We start from the raw sequence: 20,823 nt of genomic DNA on the forward strand, positions 1-20,823 counted from the left end.
GCAAATTATCTCCAAATGTTCACCAGTGAGTTACTATTAAGAACTACTGAACAAGGTCAATTGACAGTCTTTGATGTTTCCCGTTATTTTAAAAGTTCCTTTTGAACGTTTTGAATTTGAGTCTAAAAATAAAGAAAAAAGAAGGTGTGTCATTATATTAGAGATTTATTTCCTCCTTTTGAACTTAAAACGCTTCAGCAGATCTATGGCTCATCCAGGTCACAGCTCACTCACAGATAAGCTACTAGCGCAGAAGTAGTAAAAACTTTTACCCTTTCTCATCTTACTGAACAGCATCTTAATTTTGCAAAATTAAAAAGATTCGACTTCCTGTCTCATGAAATAGAGTTAGAAATATTTGCCAAAATAGGGGAAGTTACTTTGCTTGTTTTAGTTAGTACTGTGGAATCTGGATGATGCATCCTGGAACTCGTTTTCTCATTTATATAATGACATATGTTGGGACATAACTAAAACACTATGTCTGGAGACATTATTTGCACTTACTTTCCAGTAATATAAACTACGGTGCTAAGAAAATCAGAAAGATCATAAACTTCTTTAAAGACTAAATTGCTGGTACTGAAAAAATTAAGTTAAACCTACACAAGGTAATTAATTTAAAAATTATTTCCTCATTTTTAGCCACCTCAATTTTCAGCTTCTTTTCAATGCAATTATCTTAACTTCATCTGCACCTAATTAACACCGAACTCTGATTGTATTCTAGAAAAACTATTAATGGCCATTCAAACGACACAACAGATCTGCATCTGTGTCTGTATTTCAGCAGAGATTAGCCCGTGGCAAGGCTAAAGAGTAACGCACATGTGGAAGCAGACTTGCTGTTCACAAACAGAATATACAGTCCATGCTTACCGACAACACAACTACTTCCCACAACAAACCACCACACACTGACTACACCTCCTACTCCTGAAGACCTGCTTCAACACTTCCAAACTTCGAAAGGGTTGAGTGAAAGGCAGATAAATTCTTTCCTGTGCTACTACCGTGGAAGTTTTGATGGATGCTTAGACACAGCATGAACTAAACCTTCGCTAGATTATGCAGTACTGACATTCCTAATGATGAAAAATAATTTCTGTGGAGTTACTGGGGTTCCACAGCAAGTTTTAAATCCTAGATGAAGAATCTTAGTTAAATCATCAGATCCAGCAAACAGAAACAGATCATTACCCAAAATGGTGGAACTCAGATTACATAGTACTATATTTAAACATAACATCATTTAAACTTTTTTCCCCCCTCAGTTAGCTAAAAATAAAGCAAATTTGATAGCTGACCTATTGCTTTAAAACAGACATGAAACCTTAACCTGCATTTGTTTTAATTAACATTATTTTCCAACAATATGATCACTCTGACAACTCCATAAACAGAATTTGTAGGGACCACCAAAGAAAATAACTTGTTGCCTTCCCCCCCCCCCCCCCCCTTTCTCTCTTCTTGGGACAGAAAGGTTGTTTTCCTGTCTCTTCTCTACCCACCCCCCAGCCCAGTGAGGGTGGTGACTCACCAAGTGGCAAAAATGCAAGGCGGTTTCCAGCCATGGAGAGCTCATTGAGGCTTGGTAGCTGGCACAGGTGGCGGGGAACATACCACAGGTGGTTTCGGTCTGCAGTCAAGTACTGCAGCGACAGGCACATATGAAGCCTTTCTGGTAATGTTATCAAACGATTGGTTGAAATGTCCAGCGTTTGCAGCTCCCTCAGGTCTCCAACCTCTACAATCCAAACAGCACGCATTAAGAATTATTAATATAACTATTTTCATAAAAGACCACAAAAAACCCTCACATAAATCAAAACCAGAGGTCATCAGTTAGCTGTGCTGTTTTTCTCTTAAGAAACTGTTCTATCAATCCATGTTCAGAACTGATACTAATAATCTCTATCATTTTCATATTTTAAGTCTTTTTGATGAGGAACAGTTATCAGTTAGGCAGGATGTTTAAATACGACATCTCTCAAGATAGAGCATTCCTGAATTGTGACAATTACTACTGTCAAGCATATCAAGCATTTTCCTGGTCCTAAATCAGAATTAGGAAAAAAAACCAACCCAAAACCCAAATGAAAACACATTACATAGCTTGCTGTTATTGAGGGTGTTTTGCATGACCCCAAATTCATGCAAATTCAATTTTTTTTTTTTTTAAACATTTGAGGATGCAACGCTTGTATCCACCTTACTTAAGATTCACTTGCAATGAGACTTACAAATACATGCACAGCACTTCTTGCTTAGTGACAGTCTTTCACCAAGCATGCTTAGGAACAAGAGCTCTGTCTTCATAATACAATTCAAAAGACCTAGTTTAAATTAGAAAAGAAATTTCTTAATAACCTGTAAGTTATGTTATATTGAATGAAGATATTGCAGTGAGTTCTAACCTATAGTTGCAATAATTACAGCTTCTAGAGATTTTCTTTTTTAACATATTAAGAATTTTAAAAGTACACTTTGTGTTTTAAAAAGCATTATATAATTTTTTTTTAATGTAGGTAACACATGAAGTTCTTAGAAGTCTGCAAGATGTGATCACACAAGTAGCCTCACTTGTGCAACAGAGTGATTTTCCACGTGTCTGGCCTGTGGGACCACGATGCACTTCTCTAAGGACTGACTGACAAATACATGAAGCAGCTCTACAGGTTATCTCATTGTTTATTTAGTTATTCTTTTACAGTTACTCTAAAAATCGGATAATTCTATAAGTTATTTTCCCCAAACATGGAGAAACTGTACACAGTTTTACTTTGTTTTTAAATACTTTACAGCAAAGGAACCAACTCACGAAGTGCTTGGTGCCCCTAATTCTTACTGCAGTTCTCAGCATCTTGCAGAACCAAATGTACTTTGCTCTCAGCTGAATGAAACCAGCTCTTACATCTGATAGCTGCTAAAACAAGATTCACTAGAATTTTCTACACTGAAAACACCAGACAATCTACACAATCCACAATCTGCACAATTTACAGCTCTATCACCCAGGGTTTTTTTTTGAAGATATAAATAGGGTAACACTGTTTAAGTTAAAGCTAAACAGAACCTGTTGTGCCCTTAAGCTCTCTCTCTGCAGCAGGAGCTAGAAAATTTGCCATTCCTTGAGCTCTGAGGTAGCACTTGCGTACCACACCCAAAGAAGAAAACAAAATGCTAGGGTTAATTTCAAGCTGTCTTCTACACAATGGGAAAAAGAAATGGCAAATCTGAAGCTGACCTTGGGAAAACCTGCTATAAATGTTCCTTTCAAGACTAAAAACATGAAAAGGAAAAAAAGGGAAGATATAATTCAGTATTAGAGATTTTCACAAAAGTACTAATTAAACAAAATGTGTGTACACATTTAAACGAGTTTCTGCCCACTGCAAACAATCCCAGCATTAACTACAATAAAGAATCAAAAACATAGTATATGCATCCTTTTATAAAATATTACTGACAAAAGCAGCTGCTATACACAGATGACCACATTCTTCAAACCTCTTAGTTTTGATGTCAACAGGAATCACAAGCTTTATTTAAAAAGGGTGGTTTTTTTTTTACTACAAGATTGAAAATGAATGGCAAAGAAAAAATAATCACTACTAAATAGCAAAAGACTACTGTGCAAAAAGAACGGCAGTAGAACTCATTTTTAAAGAGTTTTATATTCATCACAAACAAAGCCATATGCTTGAAAACAGTGACAGGAAAAGAGCCACCTACATTCAGCCAAACCACTGACCACATGCAGTCAATAATAGGCCTAGCTATTTTCATGCACTAACCTTTTTCTCTGCCACTAAAAACAGTTTTCTAATTCAGTTTAGGTCCAAAATCCCATAAATGTTATGGTTGGCAAAGCTGGCAGAGTTTCAAAGGCATTGCTAGAATGATATGTTTCAAATCTAAGAGGAAATAAAAGTATTCTCACTTTATCCTTCATCCAAAAAAACACATACTTGCCCAAAACTTCATCCTCTCTACCTTAATCTTCCAATGCATACCAGATGTAAACATCCACTTTCAACATACAGTACCATATGTTACAGAAACACCCACCGACCCATGATGAAGTCAAAAAGTAAACCAAAGAACTTAAAGTGCCATCAGATTAAAGATACAACCCCAGAATCCTCACCATAGTGTTGAAAGCTCATTTTGAAGAACATGCTCAGACATTTACTAATGACACTAAATTGGTTTCAATCTCATTAAAGCAAAGGAAAACAATAAAGAGGAGTAACACGAAATACAAACAGTCCATGAATAAGTTTTTCAAGCTTTTAGTTACTAAATACTATTATCCATGCTTTAAAAATCTTGCAACATAAATACTGAAGAATGCCTTGGCTAAGAAACACAGTGGAAAGACTTACAAAATCTCTCTCTTGCTATCACCTGATCAAGCACTAAGACACGTATGAGGGGTGCACTTTGGAAATTTCAGACAGACACAGAAAAGAAAAAAGCTATTCCCAAATAAAAAGAACTGCCAAAGAAGGGACTTTTATTCAGACATTCGCCCCCCCCCTCACCCCCAAGGATAAGAAAGAGACAAGCATCGTACATCACCATTAAACCACATTGAGGAGTTCCAATTACATTTAAATGAAATTCATAAATGTATAATTAAAAATTTATATTAGCTCGAGGATTAACACTATCAAAATCAACATGGCAGAGCACTGAGCCCCGTTTTGATATCAGAAGCCAGAAAAAAATCCTCAGTAGCTTTGCTAAACCTCTAACACAGAAAGACCCGAGTCCAAACAGGAAGTTCCTGTGCCAGTTCTTGGACCCAAGTGTTTCAGCCATGTCCATCTGCATAGATTACTGCCTTCACATATAGCTGGGCAATTCTGTGGCTTGACCATATGGTACAAACGTGTTCATGGCGTAGTACACACGAAGTGGCTGACAGACTGTAAATCCACACACTACCTTACTTCACAGAAACTTAAACGCAGGCTTATACCCAGAGTCCTGCCTACAGCCTTCTGAAGGATGTTTCAGTGACACAGGCGCACCCATAAATACTTCAGACTGTATTCTAAAACTGACAGCAATTGAGTAATTAATTAATCTTTTTCATCCTTGACAATATGAAGATTCAGAAGTGATTACCATGGCTCCAAAAAGCAGCCTTTGCATTCCTGGTAGTAACTTTCCCAACCACTTGGAGAAAGGGACAAGTGAACTGTCATCGTATGCGTTTGGGTTTTCAAAAGCAAAACTGCCAAATAGGTTTGTCTCTCAACACAAAGAGAAAACAAACATCAGCATACCTTTTTTTTTTTTTTTAAAAAAAAAAAAGAAAGTGAAACCTTGAAAGAATTTCAGGAAATTTCCAAAATTATTGACCTTCTAACAAAACTGACTGCATTTGTATAAACATACCTAGCATCAGGAAGAAAAGAAAAAAAAAATCTATTTCTGATTCAGGTGGTTTAAATGCCAGTTTTTAAAATTAATTCCCATGGTTTTACATGAAGGAAGAAAACCCATCTGGAAGTAAGCAGCCTCTACAACATATAATAATTGCCAAAGGCAATTCAAACTTCCTTAACCTTCTGGGGGTACAGGCCCCACCAGCTGCATAACTCAAAAATAACTACAGTTTTCTTTACATTTCAAGAGCAATCCCACCTTTCCCTGTTGGGCCATAACCCAAAGTTTCATCCAGAGATATATGAAACACATACACAATTGGATTTGAGTGTATGGAAGGCATAGATTTACTTTAAATCAAACACTATCTGAGTCTTTCCATCCAAGCAAAGGAAAAAAGGGGACAGGAAAGGGCTACAGACCTACCTGCATGAGAATGCACCTCAAAGCAGGATATTAAGAGAAAGCAGAAAACCTACAAGGAATGGAAAAAGGGACTGATCAGCAAAGAGAGCTGGCACTTAGAGGTCAGGCCACAGAAGTTAAATGCAAACTGCCAGGAGGCCAGGAAAATGGGAACTCACAGACAAACAAAAAGTTTCCCAACAAGAAATAAAGAGCAAGAAATTAAGAACTGGTGTCAACAAGGGGTAGAAATTAGGAGGAAAGACCAAATATTAAATTAGCTTTTTGCATCATTTTTTCCTATAAGAATAATGCTGTGTATGAGGACAGAGACAGACTACCTCATGGGAACAAGGACAAAGCACTGAAAATTACCACATCCATTACTAAAATGAAATGAGGCTGCTTAAAAAATTTCCATCCCAGAATACTGAAAAAATGGGTTATATATCAAAATTGCAAGCTCTGGCACAAGGATTCTCAATGAATAAGACATTTTCTGGGATAGCAGCCTAGGGCTGGAGAAGAAATGTAGAACCTGTGTTGAAAAAAGCCCTGTTAAAGTGAACTCAGCACCCTTCAGTATCTTATAACAACTGTTCTAAGGGGAAAGAGCAACCAAGAGTAACCTATGACTGGAACATAAATAGAAAGCAGAATGAAAACGCAAGCCAGATCTTTCCAAGTGTAGATCATGTTATACTGGCACTGGCTTATCTTTCTTTGATGAAATTTCTTGGTTAATGGTAACACATGAGTATCACATCTCATGGCAAATTATTGGGATGGAGAAGACATTACTAGTGGCAGTGTTCCTCAAGGGTCTACTTTCTTTAGAATTTCCATTTTCTACCTTGGTAAAAAAAACTGCTAGGTTTTGGTTTGCTGTTGACACAAGCATTTAAAGTACCGCTAATATGATAGAGAACCAAATTATCATACAGGAAGAAGAGCAAGAACTTTTAGACTTAAGTGACTGAAATGGAATGAAAAATAACAGAAAATAAGCATGATAAGAAGGTGCTGCGAGTCAGGTGTCTGCTTGAAACAATGAAGGAAGAGAACGACTGGCTATACTGGTTCACCACCTAAGGATAACGATAATAAGCCACCAGTGAAAATAACTAATGCAACTTCTGCATATAGCCAGCACCGTATTAGGAGCAAGAAAGTACATTAATATATCGTTATTGCTTATAATACAAAGGTGATCTTGCTATTGTCATACAAACATTGACATCTACCACCTTGCTACCAAAGGGTTCTAACACAGAGGCGATCCTCCCTCTTGCTTGCCATCCACTCCGCAATGCTAGCAGCATGTCTCTGTTCCAAGGCTGCAGCACTCTGTACTAAAAATCTTATGCTATATGCCATGGAGTAATGTTTTGCAGCTTGTGGTACCGAGGGGGACATATTCTTACGAATCCTTGCAGAATCAAGCGCTGTGATGACTGGCTGCGATTGTGAAGCACTGGACTTCATGCACCCAGTGATCCCTCTCTGTCCTGGGGTCTAAAAAGAAAGTTGATTGCTTCAGGAAAAGAATAGAAGGTGCTAAAAGTGGCTACCATACTTCACCCTCAAAATAATGTTTTAATCAACTTCCATGAACCCGAGTACAAGATGCATTTTCCTATTAGACCTATAAAACCATGCAACAGTGAGTAAAAGGTGTTTGAAGCCTTTAATACCTACAAAGCTTATTACCTGTTCCATTAGAAAAAAATGCACGTCTCTATACATGCCTGTGAATTTGAATTGTGATACTATATCAGTTTAAAACTGTAATGGACAGGAAATATAAGTTTAAATCACTAAGAGCTTGATGGAAAAGATCTCCTTTAGATCTGCTCTGGGATGTCTCAGGAGGACTTAAATAGATTTTAAGATGGTTAAAACAAATTAAATAGCCTATTATATATTACATTACATTTACTGTCCTACCATGCAGCTCACATTTCATAGACTATAAAAATTAAATTTTCTAGCACAAATTGGCACTTATGATAGACCTGTGCCATCTTCAAACAAGGAAGTTTGACCATAACTGAAAATTGGCATCATTAGATTTAAGGACAAAGAAAGGGGGAGGCAAATTGAATCACATTTACATTTTGACACTACTGTATGCAGATCTGTTACTGTATTGTTAGTGAGAGAGCTTGAAAAATGTTCTGTTTTTCAAGCCTAACAGACCTGAAGATTATTTTTTCCTTGTATTTTTCCCCATGTAGGCTAACATTTGCTCAATGTTTTAAAGAGCAGGGAAGAAAAAAGAAAAAAACAAAAAGAAATAGAAGAGGGACTGGAAGAGACATTGTGATACCAGAGCAACTATTTTACAGTAGCCTGTTTTTAAATAAGGTGCTGAATATGAGTTCGAACCCATAAAAATTCTATGAAAAAAAGCCTCTATCCCAGCTGATCAAACTCGAATCTGTTACTTTTAAAGCAGTACTTATGGTTGCATTTCACACGCATATCCTGGCTGGAAAGAACAGGGAAAAAGATTTTCTGGGGCAGGGTTGTCTTTGTGAATGAACATAGTCATGTAAGTAATACCTCAAAGACGTTCAAATTCTCAGTTTCACCTACTTCAGCCATAAACTATATTGACTCTTGTCCAAAGCATTTAAGCACCAGAAAAAACCCCAAACCAAGTGAAAAATACATACTTCTACTGAACATACCTAAATAGAATCTTTTTTTCTCAACTTTGCTAAATGTCACACACAAATTTAGTTCCAAACCTTATTTATTTTGTACCATCATTCACAAGCAGAGGTGAGAGAAGTGGCTTTCCAAAGTCCAGTCTTGCTAAACAGTAATTTTAGTTCAGCTAAAAGTGGTTGAAAACAGACATCAGGCATGAGGGTCTCATTAAGTCAAACTCCTCTAAAGGTCAGTGGTTCCCCATCTTTTACCATAATTAAGCTTCAATTAACAAACTGGCAGCCTTCTGTATTTCATGAGTGCAGCACACTGTGCTTTCCTCAGCATCAGCACCGAAGCACAAGATGGAGAGCACAGATCCAGAGCGGTTATTAGGTTGTGCTCTGTATTTCCCCTCAATGCAGGTTTGGAATTCCACTTTCTTCCATAATTTGATGGTCTCAGTGAGAACAGTTAGAACAAATCACATGATAAAAATACCGGAAATTAACATACATGAGAAAAGTGGAAAAGGTGGGTGAAAGGGCAATAGGGATAGGGAAGGAAAAAACTGTTTATGCACAAAGGTAACACAAGGCCATGAAATGATCAGGTTGGTGTTTTTTTGGCTTGGGTTGGGTTTTTTGGCTTTTTTTTTTTTTTAAGACGACAACCTATCCTTTCATTTTGCTCTAGTGTACTCTGCCTAGTACTTTGCTGCCCCACAGCAAGGTACTATTGCTACACAAATAAGTAATAGATGTGAAATAATACATTACTATTATTCTGTAGTTTTATTAAATGATATCCCAAATGTTGGATAGAGGAGCCAAAGTGAAGTGTGAAGAGACAGGATGGTACTTTGTCAAGTATACTGCATGAAAAATTCTGTTAGCACCTTACAGAGAAGTCTCTTATTTAGGAAGTGATGTATTTTTGCTGTTGTCTTCCCTTTGAGGAGCAGCTGTTTTCCTTTTTTCTGGGTGTTCCTGGGTGCTATGAACATAAACAAATGTGCATGAATAAAGCATGAGACCTGTTATGTTTCTCTTGTTTTGTTTATGTCTTACCATCTTTACTGCTGCACATAATCTACAATTTACTGTGCACTAATATCACTACATGGAAGCAGGGGGGAAAAAGCCTTCCAGAAAAACTTTGTGCATAAAATAAAGAGCTAATAATTTGAACTCAAGATGCCAGCCAGCTACAGATGGCTACTTAGGTAGCCTGCTTTGATTAAGTACAACAAACCAGCAACTGCCTAAAATTAAGGCAAACAAAATGAGCATCCTAAGGAGAGATTAAGGATAGCTCAGGAAGCCACAGAGACAGGGCCAGTCCTGGCTATAAATTCTAGGACAACTTTTCCCTTTCTTCTTTTTCAAAGGGAAAACTTCAGATCAACACAACAGACTGGTGTCTCTCACAAACATAGTTTCATAGCTCCCAACCCGCTACCACACCAGTGTCTAAATAATCCAAGCAGAGACCTATCTGTTGTGACTGTTGCTACCAACTGTTTCCAACCAACTGGAAACAGACACATCTTCCTTCCTTTTCTTGAGGTTAGTGGGGTTCTTTTTTCCTTCCTCTCCAAGATGTAACTAAATGCATAATAAAAGCAATAGGTCCAGGTTAGATTTTCATCTTTCAGTGGAAAATATTACGCTGTATCAAGCCAAGTTATGCTCACTTATCTTACTATCGGGAGATACCAAAGAATCCCCTTCCCTGAGGGTGAACTCTGGCTGTGTAACAAAAAAAGTGCAACTACAAATTTGAGTGGGATGAGGGAAAGGAAAAGAATCAAAGGAAGATCTTTAGCTTGGCACTATGTTCACGGCCATATTTGTTTTTCAAAGGAATGCAAAGGGATGGCATTGTCTTAACTGAAGTCCTATGAAAACAAGAGTTCTTCCAGGCCACTGGAAGTGACTACATATTGCAACAGTAATTAGGGGAGGGATTAGCTAAACGTTCACAGGAAATATTCCCACTATAACAGAGGTGCATCTTTCTCAAATGTAAACTCTGGATTCAGATGCCCTTTCCTAGCAGCAGTAACAGGAGCTTTTCTTGCTCCTCCTCACTTGCCCAGCGGGTGTCTGTGTGGCCACCCAGCAGAATGGCTAATTCACCAATTGAAGGGTAGGCAGGAGCTACTATACCAATGTGACTACTACTGAGAAAATGGTATGAACCAACTACTAACAGTTTCTAACTAAGATTATCACCAAAAAAGATGACATCTGCCTTCATACAACACGAACAATGTCCTGATTTTCAAAACACTGAGAGCAACTGCAAGCCTTATCTTAATCAGTGGAAGATAGTGCTGTTTAGTGCTTCAAATCAGCACAAATTAGACAAGTAAGGCTTGCAATTATACTCTAACCCCCCCCCCTCCCCCAGTCATTCCGAATTGCATTCCTTTAGCTACACAAATAAGTAGTCTTAGTCCATAAAGCTCTCAAACATTAAATAATTACCAACTGGAGTATACTTGCAGTTGCTCTGTATCAAAGCCTTCCATAAAGAATGACAATTTCATGCAGATTTGGACAATGCTAAGTTAAACATGGGTCGTTATTTTAAATACCACTGCAATAAAACTAAGGTAACTGAAATACAGGTATCAAACTCTGCACGTGTGACATGAACCACAGGAAAGTTAATCTCACATAATGCCTCCAGTTCTACACATTCTCTTTAAAGGCTTTTTCCATTTAGATTTAGTGTCAGTAAATGATGCATTTTATTTTGCCTCAATTTATTTAATAGACTAGCTGAGTAAAAACAAAGATGTCAATAACAAGTAATATTTTAACTCTCTCACAACGGTATGTATAAAAGAAAATTTTATTTGGCCAGCAAGGTCAAAATGGAAATCGATAGATTCTAAAATTCTTCTGTTGCACAGCACTAACAATTTGTGTTTGTTCACTTTCAAAGACTGAATAACTTAGTTCTCCAAGCTTCCTTGAGCACTCAAATCCTACTAGTAAATTGCATTTGCTTAATGCACAAGTAAAATCAACTACCCGTTAATATAGCTAATCACTGTACATAAGTTACAGAGAGCTTAGGGAAAGGAAAAAAAAAAACACAACCCCAAGAGAACCAGAGACAAAAGTACATAACTTTATAAATAAAGACTTAAGAGTTTAAGGGGAACACAAGTTAACTTTTAACACCCAACCCTAAAAGTTACAAAAACTAAGCTTCAAGAGCTAGTTTTTTCTTGTCACAAATGTTAATTCGGTGCAACAAAAAAGAATCTCAAAAATTTCAAACTAGAAAGAGGTTTTTCATGAAAAATTAGTAGCAAATTATTTTAGTTTAGTTAACAGGTAATTTTCTTTTGAAAACTAAATAGCTGAATAGGCTCTATGAACTAACAACTACTGAATTTCACGAACAAGTTTGCAGCCATGTGCTGTCGTAGCAGATACACGCTGTTTAACTTTTACCAACCTCGTTATGGTGGTCAAGGATACAATGAACTGCAGTTTTCAGCATTTATTTATTCAATGTTGGCAAAGGCAGTAAGCATAGACATAACCCTCCTGAAAAGCTGATTTTGCTTGTATGGCTTACTTCGTCTTTGCTTAGGACCCTCCTGAATTAAGTCAGTGCAGCAAAATAAAGTTAGAGCCCTTTGGCAGTACAGCATACTGAAATCAGCAAGGCCTTTCTAATGTAAACCTGGAACTTGCAAAGCAGTTACTACCATTTCCTTTTTCACACGTTTACAAACCGATGAAAAATTTCAGAGAAAAAAAGACCCACAGTTTAATATCTGTTCAAAGTGAGGTTCTTTGAATCCCTGACTAAATGCCATTGAACAGATTGTCTGTATTAAAGAAGTTTTCATGCTACAGAAACACAAACACCATTTGTATATGAAACACAACTTTCTCAGCGTACATCCAACTCTCCATCTCAGAGGTTTAGTCTCAGCCTTGTCAATACACATCTGTCTTCACCCATGTGAACAGCTGTTGGCAAATGTTTATGAGAGAGGCCCTGAGCATCTTAAAACCCCCTTTAAGTTCAGTTTTGCTTTTGGGTAATAGTTCTAAAAAGACTGACTTTTACAAGTATTTTAAAGAGCATCTGTTCTGAAGTTTCAGAAGCAAACTTCATAAATATCACATGTGCTTTGAACCATGCAATCAGTAAAGTCAGATCTTTACTATCAGAATCATCAGCAGAAGAATTCAGTGCTGACAGATGAGTTACAAACCAACTTTTTCTCAAATTCCTTTACTTATGAAGCTAGGCTGATACTAGGCACTATAATTACTCAAGTTCAGTTTAATTTCTCATAATATGTTAACTCTCAATAATAAGTGATGATTTTTATAAGAACAGACAGTCAAAGGGAAGAGGCTTACTACAGTTCCCATATTCTTCCTCTCCTAAAGACAGGCTAATACACGCATTGCGCAAGAAGGAGAATCCGCCTCATGACAGCCCCAAGCTATGTTGCTCAGAACGTGACTGTTGCCAGCCATAACATGGAAAAAACCCTTGTATCCAAAGCCAAAGAAGAGGCTTTGCTGTACTCTCAGTAGAGGATTCAGCATGTTGAGGGAAGAAGTTCCAAAAAGAGGGGAGTGACACCCTGAAAAAAGTTATAGTAACTTACGTGAATTTTATTTCAATGTAGTTTTTTCTTTTGTAAGAATAAAATTGAAAAATCCTAAAGATTCCTTTTTTGTTTAGTTTTTTTAAAAAAGTACAAAAACAAACCACCCCCCCATATCTTAATGTAGATCTGAGCATTCTATTGTAATAAACACAACAGTGATTACATTCGTTTTCAACAGTACTGAAGACAGTTGTACAGCAAATCAGCCAGACAAGCAATGAAGCATCACACCTTCTCAGTTATGAAGATCAACAGAGATGCCACCAAGAATTTGGAGGGTGGGAAGGGATTTGCCAGAGCTATGAATGGAGTAGTGATCTGTAGAGCTTTAGAGCCCACACAGATAATACATAAGATTAAAGCAACTAGGAATGTTAGTTTTTATACTCTTTATGGCTTTTCGGATACATTTGTATAACTAACACCTTCAAATACTCAGAGCAAGACTACAACACAGCATTACATACGTACGAAATTAAATTCCTGGTAGTCTGCTTTTCTACACCTTAGATTCAACTCCACAGGAATAAGACTGACCAAAAGCAACCAAAGACCCTCCACTTCTCCTTCCTCTCCTCTGCAATACAGTCAATAAACTCACATAAAACAAACACCACAAATGGAGTAATTACTGAATTCAAACACAACTGTGGCCACTTCCAGAGTTATTTTTTTCTGTGGTATGTAACTGTGTCACAATGAGTCCTCTCCATAAATCTCAAACCCAAGTTTTCAACCAATAAAAACATAAAGCCCAAATAATTCTATTTGACCTTCATTATTTAGGTCTGTGTGCCAGGTCTAATCAGTTCTCAGAAGCACATTCCACTTTTTAAAAACAGACTGTAGAAATACATTTTTCAAACTAAAAGGAACGGAATGCATTGTTTTGATGCTACAGCCTGAAGCCCTTTATCTGAGTTTTATCAAAGTATACTCTATCACTGATCAAAGCAGCAATGACAACTTAATGTTCTTTAAAGTTATATATTGCTGCATAAACTTCCCACTTTTGTCTTGTGGCCTCTGGCTCCGCATGTCATTGGGAGTATATTCAAAGGTCAAGAGACCTTCCTTCAGAAGCCCTCTGTTCCCAAGTGGCAGCTCTAATGATTGCAGGAGTGGAAAGTAGAGTGGGGTAGATTAATTCCATCAGGGCTCCGTTCTTACATACCCTAGAAAATTCAGGTTGTCATTTCTTCAGTCAGATATTTGAAAGACTACTTTGTATATTACTGTATGAACTATCTGTATGGGGTAGTAGCACTTCCATGCTGCCCTATTACTGATTTCATTATCATCTAAAGACCTCTTCTCACTCTACTATTGAAATCAGTATTTAATTTTAAATTTCTTTCCATTTAATACTTCGCATATGCCATGTAACTGGCTGACTTTAAGCAAAGTTTGGAAGTTACCTGGACATGCGAGACAAAAAAAAAATTAATCTGTATTTTAACAATTTACTGAAAAATCTCAAATTGAGTTTACTAGAAAAATATTATGCAATTTTATGTTTAATGAGATGTGAAGCAAGTTGTACTGAAAATTTCTTATTTAATAAAAAGGTCTAAGAACATGCAACATATCTACCATGCTTCTATAGTTGTATTTAAGATCACCAACATATCCATAAAGTTTTAAACTTCAGATGAATGCCTGTCATGATTACTTAAAGCAGTCTCAACATCTTCAAAATTCTGTCCACCCCCCACAGACAAGAGGAAAACCCCTGGAGAAACAAGGCTCACAGTGACTTGAGAAATCAAAGACTGCCAAACAGAAGCACGAGCCAGGATTCAAGAGGCAGTACCAAATCTCTTAACAATAGAGAAACCAGTTAAATCTGCTCCCATTCTCTCTGGAATGCACAAATCGTCCAAGTACCTCAGTATTAGATGCAGCATTCAAACTGCTTTATCTTGGCACAACTCCTTTATTTCCTACCTAAAAGCCCTTGACGGGGACGCCTACCAGGGGAAAGCCCATGGCCCAGAGCTTAGAAGACATACGTGTTCCTGCAAAGATTTTGATTTTCACAAGTGGAGTACTGCAAAGCCAGAAGCACAACAGGCTTGAGAGCACCACTCGTAATAATTACGTTGGCTCTTCTCTCCTCCATCCTGATTTCACCTACACCTCACCAGGTTTCTTACTAACGCCTTTTCAGAAGGAAAGGAACAGTGCGGGGGGGAAGTATGAGGCTGGTGGGGCCAGATTCTGCAAGTTTGATGAACGATAACTTTCACAATGATCTGACATGGAATAATAGGGAACAAATGGCAACACTGGCCCACTCTCAGAAACTAGTTTCAAAGCACTAAAAATATAGATATCTGGGATTTTGATGCTTCAGAGGAAGTAAAAAAAGAAAATAAAAAATTGGGCAACAGTAGGTTACAGGCAGCCTTACACTGACATATTCTCACCCTCTAAAATCATGTTCGTTCTACCAGGAATACAATGCAATAAAAAAGTATTTTAGTGATTAGAACTCATGTGGTGTCATTCTGAGAGATGTCTCTTTCCAGACATGTGATGCCACCATAACCTTCACTAAGATTCTGTGGTCAGTAAGAATTATCACATAAAAAGGGAACCTTTACAGGCCAATCTCTGCCCAGATCATATGAAGAATTCAAATTAAATTAACATGGTGTGAAACACTGATGTACAGCACACTACTCTCAGACAGTCTTGGATCTATTCGTGAACTCAGTAATTACATGAGCACACTGTTCAAGTTTTAAACACAGTCAAACCTCAACCAGTCAGAGATTTTTCAAATTAAAGCATCACCAAAACCAAAGTAGGGACCTAAGAAAAAGTGTGATCGATCCAAAGTCATTATCATCTTGCTAAAATATGTAAGAAAGAAGAAAAAAATTCAATCAGTAAAGTTACAATTTTGAGCAACTTTTAAATATTGTAAAACTAGTATTAGAAAACTCAAACACTTGGTCATTAGGCTTTTGCTGAATAGGATTTTAGCCTTCAATTTATTGACATGAAACCTCAATGCCAGTTTCAGTTTGTCCCTGATTGCTTTTCCAGATACGTAATGACCACAGACGTTGTTTTAAGATCTGTATTTTACAGAATTGCAGGTACTTGGAAATATGATGCACTGAGCCATATTATGATTTCTCTTTTTAACTAAAACCATGCTCATTAAAATAGCTTAATTTCCAAATACTTTTTCCAGTGATTGTGCTAAATTACAATGGCAAATTTTAAGATGGAATTTTCTAGTCCAATAAGCCTTGTACACAAAGCAATATTTGAATATGTAATTTAAATGTTACAATGAAAGACACTGATGGCTTCTTCCAACTGTTTCCTATTAGTTTTCAGATTAATGAATTACAACACATACATACTTAGCACATGCATTTTTGAGAACCTGCTGTGCAACACCATGAGGAATACCACAGGCCATTGTTGAAAGAGATAGTTTTGCTGGGTTTTTTGTTTCTTAACGTCATTTCTGCTACAGTTACGGGAAATATTTCAGTTCCAGTACGCCCAATAGAAGCCTATCTGGAAGAAGCGTTGGAACAAAAGCATACATTAGAACAACATTTTAAGCTTAAAATATAGCTCTAGAATTTTTCTCACTATATGTTTATATTATTTTTTGCTACCGGCATCCAGTGAAATTACGAACCTTCCGTGGTATACTAAAAACTGTTGTATGATACTAACAAAGAGGCTTTTAAAAGCCCTTCAACAAGGGGGGTAAGTGGGAAAAAAATAACTGTAAGAAGAGGCAAGCAGACAAATAGAAAATAGTGAGCAGCTCTGTATGTACAGATGACTCACTCCGACACAGTATACAGGTGAGGGTATAAAGGAAAAACTTCAGTTAATGAAAATTTCTAGGAATTTAATGGAATTTTTTTATTATCTGTCTTCACTTCCCTCCCCATAAATTTATCGCACTCAGAACTACTAGTAGTCCTCCTGAGAATTTAACCCAAGCCAAATGTTTGAGTAAGGTAGACTCTGTTATAAAATCTGACACAACAAACATCCTTTAAATAGGTACCACTGTGGTGTAGACATGCATGAAAGCTAATCCGTAAGGAATACCACTTGTACAATATACAACCCAGTGCTTTGGTCACCTCTATTTAGGTCACAAAGTCCAATGACAGTCAGTAACCATCCACATTGCCGTTTTGTTCCTAACTCTTCAGAGATGACCCTCTGCTATAATTTCCTAGGGGAAATTTTTCTTACAAAACATTTCAGTCCTTACAGGCTGTCAGAACAGGGCTGTACTGGAGTTTATGCAAGACCAAAACATGTAAAAATCTTTTCCTCCTAGAAATCCAAAGAATGTCTTAAAGATACTATCAGCTATTTTTATTGTGCTTCTACATTAATAAAGCATAACTGCTGAAGCCTTACTAATCACGATGTGAAAAAAACAATACAGTAACAGGCAAGTGTGGGTAAGTTTTGCATTGATTTAGGTGGCAAAAAATATTGTTGTTGTTGAACTTAAGAGCTAATGTAAACCTTAGTATGCTGACTCTTGGTTTTATACAGTAAACTGAATCTAGAAATGAATTATTAAACAGAGCATATATTTTAGAGATCCGTGCAAAGAAAAACTTATTTTTAATAAGTAGGCATCAAACTACTTCAAAGAAAACAATGTATTATGATAAGAATTAAAAGAGATTTTTATTTAGGAGTCCATGCTCCTTTAAATAGTCACATACTTACAGAGTGCAAAGCTCATGTAACCTAATCTATGTTTTCCTCAAATCCCCACAAGTCCATTTACTTAAAAACACCACACTCCTGGATGGGTGCCTGGCGTACCAAACCTGTCCCGTCGTGCATATTTTTATACATGTTACTAAATTAGGAAAGCAGAGTGGACTAAGGTTATGCCAACTCTGAAAAAAGAACAGGGTCTGCATCAGTTTGAGCCTTTGCTTTTAAAGTCACAATCATTATAAAAAAATTTTGAACTTTTTAAAGTATCAAAGTACTCTACCCTAATCAGAGACAGTAATAAAAGCAGAAGGGAAATGTAGGAGGGGAAAAACACGCCAAATTTATTCCCCCCCATTTTGAAGGCTCTGAATCAAAATATGGAAAACAAGTTTAAAAAAATTAGTTAGGACCACATATTTTAATGCTAGGGTCTAGAATAAGAATACAATTATTGGCATGCTGTACCCACGATCTGTGGAAATCTACTGTGAAAAGGAGGAAAGGAAGAAGTTGTTTTTATATGCCTTTAAGATTTACTGAAATACCTTATATTGAGCTCTATTCAGAATTACTAAGTTGGGTATTAAAAAAGTCTTTACCAGTGAAATACTGGTATGAATAGTAAATACAGATATTGTACTTTACAGCAACTTTAAAAAAAAGTGGGAGAAATGAATATGCAGTTCTTATGTCTCAAAGTTTCTCTTGCCTCCAATTAGCAAAGCAAATTCCTAAGCAAAACAGACTTTGCAATAATCAGTTAACATTCCAAGGGTTACTTTATAAATAGACAAAGCAGTAATCAACAATTATGGTTTGATTTATAATTTTAATAACGATTGAACTGTTCTTGTCATTACCACTGAGGTTACGTATGCAAGAGAAAATGATCTAGTATCCGTCTATAAGTTACAAAGTTACATTTTTGAGAATTCATCTTCATGAACTCTTCCAGCCTTCTGGAAGTGCCAGCTGTTTCTGTTACAAAAACTAACTGATCTTACCGCTATTAATTTCCTATTAACTTAGAGGATTATTAATTATGGAGAGATAATTATTAATTTCCTAATAACGGGTGGAAGGACTCAATCCTCCCCAATATTACATGTGCTCAACCTCAAAAAGGTGTGGTCTTAACAAATGGAATGGGAACACCCAAGTTCTATTTCTGGCTAACACTGACTCCTGCTGTGGCCTGGAGCAAATCACTTCTGTTAAAAACACTTTTTTCCATTCTGTAAAATGAGGATAACACTCCCTTATCAGCTTCACAGGATCTTTCTCAAATGCTTTGAAGATGAAGTTTTATAAGCCCACAAATGTATTTTAATGAGGCTTAAACTGACTATATTTCTAAAACAATTTGCCTTAAAAAGGAAAAGGATTTGAACAGAAAAGAAATGAAGAGTATATATGCTATTAACTTCCCCCAAATATTGTTGTAGTTTGCACCTTAAAAATACCAAAGGCAGGTGAATAAATTTTCTTTCAGATTGTACCTAAATGAAGCAAAATGGCAACAAGTGGATGCAATACGCAGAAGTCTCCAGAGACAACACGGAAATATCAATTTGAAATGGAAGCCGCACATGTCCTTATATGGGGAAGAAAGGGCATTTGCTAAACCTGCCTTTGACTCTTGCAGAGATCTGTACCCCCCTTCAGCAACAGCAGCTGCTGGTGCTCCCCAGTCACCTGCACTTTCACTTTACAGATTGAAGAAACAGCATCACAAAGTTTACATGAAGTTTGGTATTATTTGACTGCATTCTTTCTTTTTTTTTTTGCCTGATCAATGCGCTCAACTCTTGGTTTTTAAAGTTCCCTGACAACAAACACAAAGGGAAATTTGGTCTAACCCATGTAAAGACAAGTGCTGATATATATTTTTTTCCCCTTCTTGAAGGGAACTTTGCCAAAAGATGGGCTGGGATCATAAGCCATACCCTGTTCTTTGTTTAATTACTTAGCTTTTGCTCTTGACTTGGCAAAACATTAAGCTTTTCATTTTAGTAAATCTATAATTAACTCCAACATGTGCTGAGTAAACATAACCTCATTTTTAATTAAATCTTAGAACAAGATGCTACAACTTGCCATTTCTAAGGAGAAGTATTTCTCAAGTAATGTGCAATAAAAAAAAAATCTAATCTTTGTCAAATACAAAACTTAAGTCCAACTTTGAGTATAACCCACCCTCTTTTAAGTCATTTGTGGTCCAAACGTGCATTCACTAACGACAAGACCAATATGTAAACCTGAAGATCCACCACTTCACATCAAACGTTTCCAAGGCTACAGTCAAATCAAATCTAAGTGGTAACACAGCAAAACTGAGAGATGGCCTTGGCTTTGGGACTCCTGAAGAATAGTTTTTCCAGTACATCTCACTGGAAATTCCCCCCCCCCAAACAATGCAATAATTCTTACACAAAGACAAAATAAATACAATTTCTCAAGGAATGAAAGGAGTTGAAATATCATATGCATTACAAACATCAAATGGGAACTTTCTAATTAGTCATTCATAAGTGAGAAGATTCAGGAAAGTTACTTCTGAGAGCACATTCATATAGGACTAACTCTACAATTCTAAATTAAAATGAGATATCAATTCTGTGAATAAAGAGAAATCTCTAAAAAAAATAAAGCTAAGCTACTATGAAAACGTAATGTCAACTCTGCAAGTCAAGCTTATACATGAACTAATGTAATAATATGAAATAACCATCTTGTTTATGCTGCAACTCTTAAGATTTTTTTCAATAAGATCTCTGGTGTTACATATTTCCAAATGGCCCTCAAGAATTTAGATTATTTAAGTGCTACAGTGAAACAGTAGAAAGCTTCACAAAGCTTTACTTCACATTCAAGAATTACATGTACCAGAGCCAAATAAAAGAACCAAGAAGTTGTTAAAGACAGAAGCTGCGAGATTTAAATCTTGCAGAACAAAAAAATGCTGTGCATTTCAA

General features: G+C 36.7%; 1 protein-coding gene across 7 annotated transcripts in view; it reads right to left on the bottom strand.

Moving 5' to 3' along the window:
- The window catches only part of LRRC28 (leucine rich repeat containing 28), a 54,637-nt gene that overhangs the window by 18,876 nt on the left and 14,938 nt on the right, over window positions 1-20,823 (bottom strand). For 6 of the 7 annotated variants that reach the window (XR_012831191.1, XR_012831190.1, XM_075713776.1 and 3 more), the window contains one exon: window positions 1,541-1,747. The exons of the other annotated variant lie outside the window; for it this stretch is intronic. Coding sequence is in view for 4 of the 6 variants with exons in the window: in XM_075713776.1 (XP_075569891.1) it covers window positions 1,541-1,747 (207 nt within the window). In the remaining 2 variants the exon portion in view is untranslated. The remainder of the gene's footprint in view (window positions 1-1,540; window positions 1,748-20,823) is intronic. 7 annotated transcript variants of the gene reach the window in all.

Source organism: Pelecanus crispus, chromosome 7, assembly GCF_030463565.1.
Source record: "Pelecanus crispus isolate bPelCri1 chromosome 7, bPelCri1.pri, whole genome shotgun sequence".
Lineage (NCBI taxonomy): Eukaryota > Metazoa > Chordata > Aves > Pelecaniformes > Pelecanidae > Pelecanus > Pelecanus crispus.